This window comes from Apis cerana, linkage group LG10 (genome assembly GCF_029169275.1).
Source record: "Apis cerana isolate GH-2021 linkage group LG10, AcerK_1.0, whole genome shotgun sequence".
In the NCBI taxonomy this organism is placed as follows: Eukaryota; Metazoa; Arthropoda; class Insecta; order Hymenoptera; family Apidae; genus Apis; species Apis cerana.
In genome coordinates, this window is record NC_083861.1 from 4,782,169 (window position 1) to 4,792,797 (window position 10,629).

The 10,629-nt window shown below is 24.6% G+C and overlaps 1 protein-coding gene and 1 long non-coding RNA gene across 3 annotated transcripts; one reads left to right on the forward strand and one right to left on the reverse strand.

The window, feature by feature from the left end:
- Positions 1-1,245: 1,245 nt before the first annotated feature.
- Positions 1,246-5,933, reverse strand: LOC133666838 (uncharacterized). The gene is made up of 2 exons (XR_009831561.1): positions 5,198-5,933; positions 1,246-5,056 (listed from the first exon to the last, which is right to left on the reverse strand). It is a non-coding gene; the product is annotated as an uncharacterized LOC133666838 (long non-coding RNA).
- A 2,388-nt stretch (positions 5,934-8,321) lies between these two features.
- On the forward strand, positions 8,322-10,589 carry LOC107995696 (nucleoside diphosphate kinase 7). Of its 2 annotated transcripts, none has more exons than XM_028665680.2 (9): positions 8,322-8,628; positions 8,775-8,941; positions 9,016-9,177; positions 9,251-9,458; positions 9,538-9,658; positions 9,770-9,894; positions 9,966-10,079; positions 10,135-10,242; positions 10,304-10,589. In XM_028665680.2, the coding sequence occupies exons 1-9, from the start codon at positions 8,626-8,628 to the stop codon at positions 10,337-10,339; spliced, it is 1,044 nt and encodes a 347-aa protein (XP_028521481.1). In that variant the 5' UTR covers positions 8,322-8,625; the 3' UTR covers positions 10,340-10,589. The 2 variants fall into 2 exon arrangements, with proteins under 2 accessions (XP_028521481.1, XP_016908828.1); XM_017053339.3 differs by having other exon boundaries at positions 8,323-8,701.
- Positions 10,590-10,629: the final 40 nt, after the last annotated feature.

A 10,629-nucleotide genomic window follows, 5' to 3' on the forward strand; every position in this document is an offset into this window, starting at 1 on the left:
AATCCTACAATGAGTATCCTATATTGATTATCGTGATACAATATTGTCCTACGTTATTTATCTATGCCCATTATTTTCCATCGTTACATCAAATATATGATATTATAATGAAAGAAATTAAAATTTATGTTGTATGCTGATTATCGTGATTAATCATCGTCCAACGTCGTCCATCGATGTCCCTCGTTGTCCATCGATACATCGAATATAACAAAATATAATAAAGAAATCTAATAATATTAAAAACTATATCGTATGTTGATTATCGTGATCCAACGCCGTCCAACGATGTTCATTGATATATCGTATATAAGAAATCAGAAAAAGGAAATTACATTTTTTTATCCAACGATATCAATAGACATGCAACGACGTCCAACAATATCCAACGATCTCCAACGATATCATGCGATGTCCAACGATGTCCAACGATGTCCAACCATATCATTTGATATCCATCGATACATCGAATATAAGAAATTATAAAAAGGAAATTGTAATCATTATGCTATGTTAATCATCGTGATCCCACATTGTCTAATGTCGTCTAATGTCGTCCAATGTCGTCCAATGTCGTCCACTGACGTCCAATGTCGTCCAACGATGTCCAGCGATGTCCAGCGATGTCCATCGATGAAATCCTAAATTTAACTTATACTAGATCTTAATACTAAATCTTAGGTCTATTTTATATATATATCTTATATATATCTTACATCTTATATCTATCTTACATTATTCAAAAAACTAGAACCTAAATCTAAGATGCATGCATCTTATCATTTACATCGAGTATAATCAATTATAATAAAAATCTAAGTTTTAATACTAAATCTTAAATCTATCTTATTTTATACTTAATGCTTGCATCTAAAACGTACGCATCTTATCGAAATATAATAAATTATGATGAATATAGTAAAATTAAATCTTAATTCTAAATCTTAAACCTATCTTATACTATACTTAAAACTAGGACCTAAATCTAAGATGCGCGCATCTTGTCATTTACATCGAATGTAAAAGACTTTATTAGTACCTTCAGTCTAATCCATTGTTAATTGATCAAAATAATTTAAAGTAATCATTTTAGACTAGATTGAAGGTGTGCGTAGTTCTTGGCTTGCCATCGCTTTTCGAAAAATTTTCGAATGGAAATGAAGATATCTTTTTAAATGAAAAGTATGAAAAGCGATGCCAATTACCGGGTCTCACCCACGGGGAGGTGACTACGCATCGAGACCCATCAGGTTGAATTTATTGAACAAAGTGACCAGTACATTAAATAATACAATTAATTATCTACAAATCAGATCTTGTACATAGAAAAGAAATGTGATACAATTGGTAAATAAATTATCTATCATCGTTCATCTAACTTAATCTATATTCTTAATACTACATCTTAAATCTATGATTTATATATCCTACTGGCATCATCCGTACTAAAGATACGCTCTTATTTAACAAAGTAAAAAAAAAAAGAAATAGAAAAAGAAAAAAAGTAAAGGGATTGAAAATATTTATGAATGAATGTTTGTATATATAGAGTTGATTTTATGTTAAGGAGCGTATCATCTTACGAAATGTGCTTACAATAAACTTAATTTAAATGTCTATTTTACATTAAACTTAAACCTAAGACTTAAATTTAAGACTTAATTTAAATGTCTATCTTACATTAAACTTAAATCTAAGACTTAAATTTAAGACTTAAAATTTATTTAAATCTTAAATTTAAGTTTAAATTTAATCGAAGATATCTTAAAAATTACATATAGAATAAATTAGAAATTTTATTTTGATATTTCACGCAGGAATTCCGAATATTTATTCAATTGTTTCATAATTAAAAATGCAAAAATACTAACAAATTTTATTTAATTTTAGGGAAATAGTAGAAAAAAATTTAATTTTAATTTTGACAACGAATAATTATTTGTCATTTGTTCCAAATAAATCAACTGTTTGTATCAATATATCGTAATAAGAATATTAATTTATAATATTAAATAAATTAATGTTCTTATTGCATAATGCAAACAATTTTATGTAATAGTACGAGAGTTTAAAATTCAAATGAATAAATTTTTAGCAGTATTTTCATTAACAAATGCTGTAATAATTAGGGGCGCTGAAAAAAAATTATAGCCAAAAAAGGCTATAAGGACCACACTTGTGATCCAAAAACAGGATCATTTCCACAATGTTAGTGGAAGAATATGGGCATTTTATAAACGCAACACTACTTTCAAAAACGCGATCATTTTATAGCGCAACACTATTTTCAAAAACGCGATTATTTTTCAACGCAACACTAATTCTTAAAATGAATTTAATATAAATGCAAATGAATTGAAAGTTAATATCTCTAATTAAAACTAAAATAAAATAAAATAAAATAAACATAAAATTTTTTAATACTACTATTTAAAAAAAATTATATTATTAAATTTAATAATGATTAAAATTATTAAAAAAAAATCGCGATGTCTCATAAAACGCAACACTAAAGCAAACGCGATTGTTATTCGCAACACTAATGCAAACCGTAATTTATTTGTCGCAACACTAATTAAAAAATCGCGATTGCCCGTTTTCCCACTTTGTGATCCAAAAGTAGGACCACATTTTTGCAGCTCTTGCAACTGCATTTTATGATCCCAAAACAGGATCACTTCCACAATATTAGTGGAAGAATCATGGGCATTTTATAAACGCAACACTACTTTTAAAAACGCGATCATTTCTTAGCGCAACACTACTTTCAAAAACGCGATTATTTTTTGACGCAACACTATTTTCAAAAACGCGATTACTTTTCAACGCAACACTAATTCTTAAAATGAATTTAATACAAATGCAAATGAATTGAAATCTAATATCTCTATAATTAAAATTTGGAATAAAATAAACGTAAAATTCTTTAATATTACTTTTTATAAAAAATTGTATTATTAAAATTAAAATTATTAAAAAAAATCGCGATGTCTCATTAAACGCAACACTAAATCAAACACGATCATTATTTCGCAACTTTAATGCAAACCGTAATTTATTTGTCGCAACACTAATTAAAAAATCGCGATTGCCCATTTGCCCATGATGATTGTACGTTGGACCGGAATTCTCATCGGCCATAAATACTACTACTACTACTACTACTACTACTACTGATTCTAAAACGAGCATAGTGACAAAGTAGTAACAATGACTTCCCATTCTTTGGATCCAGACAAGATCCAAAAAATGAGAAACCATTCGTTGCAGCCCCTCTTCGTGACAGTTTGTCGAGGCCTCTTCGGTCTTCCTCCTTCGGGCGCGATGCCCGCTGAAACTTAAATCTAGGCTCGAGATTTCCTAATCGCAAAAAAAAAAAAAAGAAAAAAAATAGACTAAATCGCGAAAGCTGAGTGCACATGGACGACCAATAGTCATTACTGACCATTGTCCGCACATGCGCAGAATCTCGAGCGCACGTTCGTTTCGCCCACTTCGCGACCGCGACCGCGAAATTCGAAAAATCGATATAAGTAAAACCAGAAACGAGTGGTCATCGATGATCACTCATCTCAGCTCCACTCTCGATTTTTCAAATTGTATTTCCTGAAACAGGTTGTCACGCGAAAACGCGCCTACCCGACCAGAGACTGTGACAACCTGCCCGGCCCTACCTACTTATAATTAACATGCACACCAGAAAGTATACTACCTATCCTACCTAGCGCTATATTTAAAAAATGGCAAAACAATCACACCAACACACCCACTCCACGGTTCTCACACATTACACCCGGGTGCAAAAAGCCTACACTAGGGAGAACGTCCCGGGACGCCTCCGACACCCGAGTTTGATACTACTTTCACACTCTAAATTTACGTACCTTTTCCTGAAATCGACTGACGATGGCTAATGATCATTGCGTGAATCGCGACAAAAATCGTATCTATCTCGATTTTAATTATCAATAAAAATGGCATTACTAAAATTTAATAATTGGTATCAATTTACAATTTATAATTTTATGATAATATTAACAAAATTGTAAATCGTATAATTGATAATATAATAAATAAAAATGAGAATCGTAACGACGCAATTCCACAGCCTAATCGCAAACACACACAATGTGGAAAATACGTCGTGCACGATCACTAACTTATCGTCAGTCGCCGTTAAAAACTTATAAACTATAGTCATCATGCCTATTGCCTCTCTCTCACCCAAGTAACACCTGGGCACGTGAGTGAGATCGTGGCAATAGACACGGAAGGGGTTAAACCTGAAAATCCTAAACTAAAAAAATATTATAAATATCTATTTTTTCTCTAACGGACTAATATTCTTTATTTCATCATCTATTTTTACTTTAAATTTTATTCAATGACTCTAATTTTATTAAAGTTATATCTATATAATATCTATATAATAATAAAGCAAAAGAAAAATAAATAAGAAATTTATTTACAACAAGAAATACTAAATGCAAAATAAACTAATTGAATTGAAAAATTAAAGTTAACATTAATAATTAATTAACATTAATACCTCAGGCGATTCCTTCATCAAAACATAGTTTCGAATTAGAAATTAGAAACACAATGTTCAATATTATTGTTTTGATTCCGAAATCTACCTGTCGCGATATATCTTCTTACACATTTTCGTATACGAAGGAACTAAAATTTAAAATTTTATATTTTGTATCATATGATTGTTGAAAATTGAAAATCGAATAATTAAAATATATTATAATATAAAGCGAAATGTAAAAAAGAAAAGAAAATTTTTAGTTTATTAGTATTTGAGAAACGCGATGTGCAAGAAGATCTAGCCTGAGCTAATAAATAAAACACAGAAAATGTTACTACTCACGGATATAATAAATATATCCGTGGTCACTATGCCCGTTGCAAAAATCTACGTATACAACCAATCACTCGTGTCGATTCGGACCTTTCGTCCTACGACATGATTGAGTGACCGGAGGAACATAAATGCATGCGACTCACCATTAGATGCGAAGAATATTGGCAGGGGGATGTTAGGAAATATCTGTAACAAAAACGAAACAACATAATTTAAAACATAATCCAGATTATTGAAAATTGAATTCTAAATTTAAAAATTAAAAATCTAATGATTTATATTGAGATAAAAAAATAAGAATTTAAATAAAATGATATAGATAATTACCTCTTCGCGTGATGGATGACCGCCGTATTTTCTTGAGAGAAGCACTGACTCTAAACGCGTAGTCTTTTAACGCGACCGGTTAAAAATTAAATTCGGCGAACAAACACTGATTCTAATTTCGCGTTATTCGTTAAAGAATTTAAAAAACTTTTACGAAAGCAAACACTGACTCTACTGATCGCGCGCGGTAACAAAAATTTACTGAAAATAAAATTGTATAATAAGGGAGGGATAGGGTGGAAAAAAAAGTAAAATATTCGATATTTTTCCTTTTTTTTCTTTTTCGTTTCAAACATTTGTTTAAGAAAATACTGCTATGAGTTCTAAGATACTTTTTAACATTCAAAAATTTTTATGAATTATTTAGAAAAATTTGGAAAATTATTTGAATAATTTGGAAAAATTACGTTATAATTGTTCGCTATCAAAATTTAGATTATAATCAATTATAATAAATGATGTCGCGAATTATAAATTTTCGAAATTTCTTGCAAAATAATCAAAATTTTACAAGTTAAAGATACAATAACAAAAACTTAAACTTAAACTTAAACTTAAACTTAAAACTAGTGTAGTTCTTAGCTTGGCATCAGTTTTCAAAAACTAATCATTCTAATATAGTTTTAATACAATATTTTTAATGTGATATTTCTAATAATTTGATCAAATAATATAAAACGAAAACCGATGCCAATTACCGGGTCTCACCAACGAGGAGGTGACTACGTCGAGACCCACATAATTATTATATATTTATTATATAAATAATTTTATATTTAACATTTAATTTGTTTTAATATTTAATTTGTCATTATTTATATAATATTATAACAAATTAAATATTAAAACAAATTAAAGGTTAAATATAAAATTAAAAGAAAATTAAAAATTAAAATATAAATCAAATTAAAATTTTGAAATAAAAATTAAAGATTGAAAATTAAATCAAATTAAAATTTATATAATATTATAACAAATTAAATGTTAAATATAAAATTAAAAGAAAATTATAAATTAAAATATAAATCAAATTAAAATTTATATAATATTATAACAAATTAAATGTTAAATATAAAATTAAAAGAAAATTATAAATTAAAATATAAATCAAATTAAAATTTTGAAATAAAAATTAAAGATTGAAAATTAAATCAAATCAAAATTTTGAAATAAAAACTAAATATTGAAAATTAAATCAAATTAAAAATTTTAACCAAAATTAAAATAAAATTTAAAAATTAAAATTAAAAGTTAAAGTGAATTGAAAATAAAATTAAATAAAATTAAAAAAAATTAAAAAGCAAATATTTAAAGTTTGAAATAGAAATTGAAAGATAAATTAAAAGTAAATTAAAAATTTAAAAATTAAAAATTAAAAATTAAAAATTAAAAATTAAAAATTAAAAATTAAAATTTAAATCAAATAAATTAATTGAAAAATATATAATTAATGTTAATTAAAAATTAAAAATTAAATAAAATAAAAAGTAAATGTAAAAAAGAAAAAATGTGTGTATTATAATAATATGTTATATAATAATAATATGAATAAATAATAATAAATTATTCTCAATGTTATAAATTTTCAGTTAAAGTGTTATGATTTCGATGTTAACGCGACGCGAGTTCGATAGGAAATGATTGCGCGCGCCCGTTCTGTCCCGTATTTATACGAGCGCCTGAGCCGAAGTCGAACGAAAATATACGACCTTTTCCGATTATATCAAAATAAACTTTTCGAATATATTAATCAATGATTGATTAATTTTTATACTTTTACTGTTAATTTATCGTTAATTTATGAATTTGATAACAATTTTTATATTTTTATAATTAATTTATGGACTTAATAACATATTAGGATATTATATATAATAATTAAAGTATATTTTTTCGAAATACTGTAAAATTTTATATTTTGTAATATAAATTTCTAATTTAAAATTATGCTAAAATTTTTTTTTTATTATTTTATGCGAAAAATAATAATAAAATAATTACGAATAGATATATATTTTCAATAATTTAATAAATTTGAAACTTTTATTCTAATTTATTTATTATTTACTGCATAATTTATTACCATAATAAATATAATAAATCGAATATATTTTTATAAATTAGATTTAATATAATAAAATTTTTTAGTATTATTTCCAAATTTATTATTGAATTATATAACTCTAATATTTTGTTATATAAAAATAAAAAAGAAATTGATATATTTTTACAATATTTTATATTTACAATTTATACTTTTATTTTACAATTTATAATTAAAATATTTACAAAAACATTTACAAAAAGTATACTTACTATATTTCGATATTATTCTTTTTATTTTATCTATTTATTTACTTATTTTCTTATTTAATTATTAATTAATTTATTTATTCTTATCTCTGTTTTTCCTGTTATGAAATTACTTATTTATTTAATATTATTTTGTATTTTTTCTATATTTTTTTCTTTACATATTTATTTATTAATTTTCATTAATCAATTTATTTCATTAATTTTTTATTCTTTTATCTATTTACATATTTTTGTAATCATTTATTATTTATAATATATTTATTCTTATATACTTATTTATTTAAATGTTATTTGTTTATTATATATACTTAATTATTTATACATTTATTTATTTATTTTATTTATTTAGATATTCATTTATTTATTAATTATTATTTATTAACTATTGACATATTATTTTAGAAAGACTAAGAACTAGGAAATCAGCGCCATCTGTACAATGTCGCACATAAACTGTAATATATATAAGGAGAGCAAATAGGAAAAAAAAATAATAATAGCATAAAAATTTATATTTGCTATCATCTTTGCTATCATCTTGAATATTAGAGACATTTCTTCTAAAGCAAGATAATGAATATTTATTTTTTTAATTTTAAAAATATCTTAAAAATATTCAAAAATGCTAATTTTGAATTCTTATTTTTTATAATTTTCTTTTTAAAAAAATGTAATTTATATTCAAAAGATAGCGCTGTTAATCAATTTTTAGTTTATCTTTTTCCTTTTTTTATTATCTGCTCTTTTTATTTTTATTAGTTTTATTTTAGCCACTATATAGATGGCGCTGATTTTTGAATATTTATGCTTTTTTTTTACTACTTTGTTTGTTTATATTTTGTATTAATAATATAATAACTTTTTATACATTATACTTTGTCATAGAAACATGTTAAAAGTTAAATAACAACAGTGTCCGTAGTAACGATATATATGTATGAATGTATTACAGATACAGTATATAATTTTTATGTAATATTGATGATCTATTTAAAGCATAACCTTGTATAATTATAAAGTTTAATTTATAAGTGTGATTTTATTACTAGTGTAAATAAATTTATTTGAGAAATAATGACGGATATGAATGAAAAATATACATTTGAAGCTGAATGGTATGACAAAGTAGCTAGTGTTTTGAAAAAGTTTTATCTCTACTATTATCCATTCGATAATACGGTTGAATTGGTATATTTACTTAGTATTTTATTTTGCAAATATTCGTAAAACGAAGATTTTTATTATGTTTTATTGTTTTCAGTTTGATTTAAAAACTAAAAAAACATTTCTAAAAAGATCAAAATGCGAAGGTATTCAAGCAAGAGATTTTTATATAGGTGCTATTGTAACAATATTTTCACGAAATATAAAGATAACAAATTATGCAGATTGTGCTACACAAACAAAATTACAAACAAAAATGCAAAAGTATATCATTATTTCTTTTTATTAATAATTGATTATTATTATAATTAAAATTTTATAACATTTTTTTTATTTAGAACATTTGCAATAGTGAAGCCTTGTGTTGTTGATAAATTAGGAGAAATATTAAAAATAATTATTTCTTCTCAGTTACATATTGTAAATATCAAAATGATTAAGTTATCATATGAACAAGCAATGGAACTCTATCAAGATAAAAAAGAAGAAACCAATATAGCGTAAAATTGTTATATTATTAATTATCTTTGAATTTGAAGAAAATAATAAATATTTTTTTATATTTCTAATTAGGTATATGGTAAATTATATCGCTTCTGGTCCTATTGTAACTTTAGAGTTGATAGGTGATAATGCAATTACACGATGGCAAGAAGTGATGGGACCAGAAGATAGCAAGGAAGTTATTGCAAAAGCCCCATCTTCCATTAGAGCACTATATGGTAAAGATGATATTCATAATGCAGTACATGGTTCAGAAAATGAAAAAGCAGCAGAAAGAGTTTGTGTTATTTTTATGTATATTTATATTAATATAAATGTAAAATAATACAAATGTTATGATTTATTTCTTTTTTCAGGAATTACAATACTTTTTTCCTAGTCCAAAAAGTGGGAGAAAGGGACCAACAAATACAGCAACATTAGAAAACTGTATTTGCTGTATTATTAAACCACATGCTATTCAAGCAAAATTAATTGGTATGAGATTTCATTCATTTTAAAGTTAAAAATATATTTTTTTAAGAATAATATTTTTTTAAGAATAATATTGTACTTGATATTGTACTTGTTACTTTGTTCATAATATAGGAAATATTGTGGATGATATACAAAAAGCTGGTTATACTATTTCTGCAATACAGCAATTTTTTGTTAATCCATTTGATGCAGAAGAATTTTTAGAAGTTTATAAAGGAGTTCTTCCTGATTATGCTGTATGTTTATATTATAAAACTATAATATGATGAAAAAAATATATATTTTTAAACAATAAAAATATTTTTAGGCTATGGTGGAAGAATTGCAATCAGGACCATGTATTGTTATGGAAATAAAGCATAAAGATGAAAAATTTGATGTTCAAGCAGAATTTAGAAAATTATGTGGACCTATGGATCCAGTAAGTATAAAAAATGAAATTTTTTTTCTTTTCATGTAATGTATTTTTTATATAGGATATTGCACGACAAGTGAGGCCAGATACTCTTCGAGCAAAATATGGCAAAACTAAAGTACAAAATGCTGTACATTGTTCTGATTTACCAGAGGATGGAATCTTAGAGGTAAAATAAATCTTAAAATTTATATTTTTATATTTCATATATATTTATTAATTTTATATAGGTGGAGTATTTCTTTAAAATTCTTGAGAACAGCTAAATACATTGAAAATAACTATTATTTAATACCTAAATAACTTATTCTTTTATTATTATTTATTGTTATTACTTTTATTGTTCTAAATATTTTATTACATGATGATGAAAAATGAGAGCATAAATTTTATTCAAGAATGAAATCAAATCAAATAATATTAAATAATATTAATATTTATGACCAATTAAAACATATCAAATAAATATGTGGAATTTTTTGTACTTTTTTATAATAAAAAATTCTTTATTAATTAGTCTAATGTATGTAATTCTCCAAATAAGAAATAATTTTCC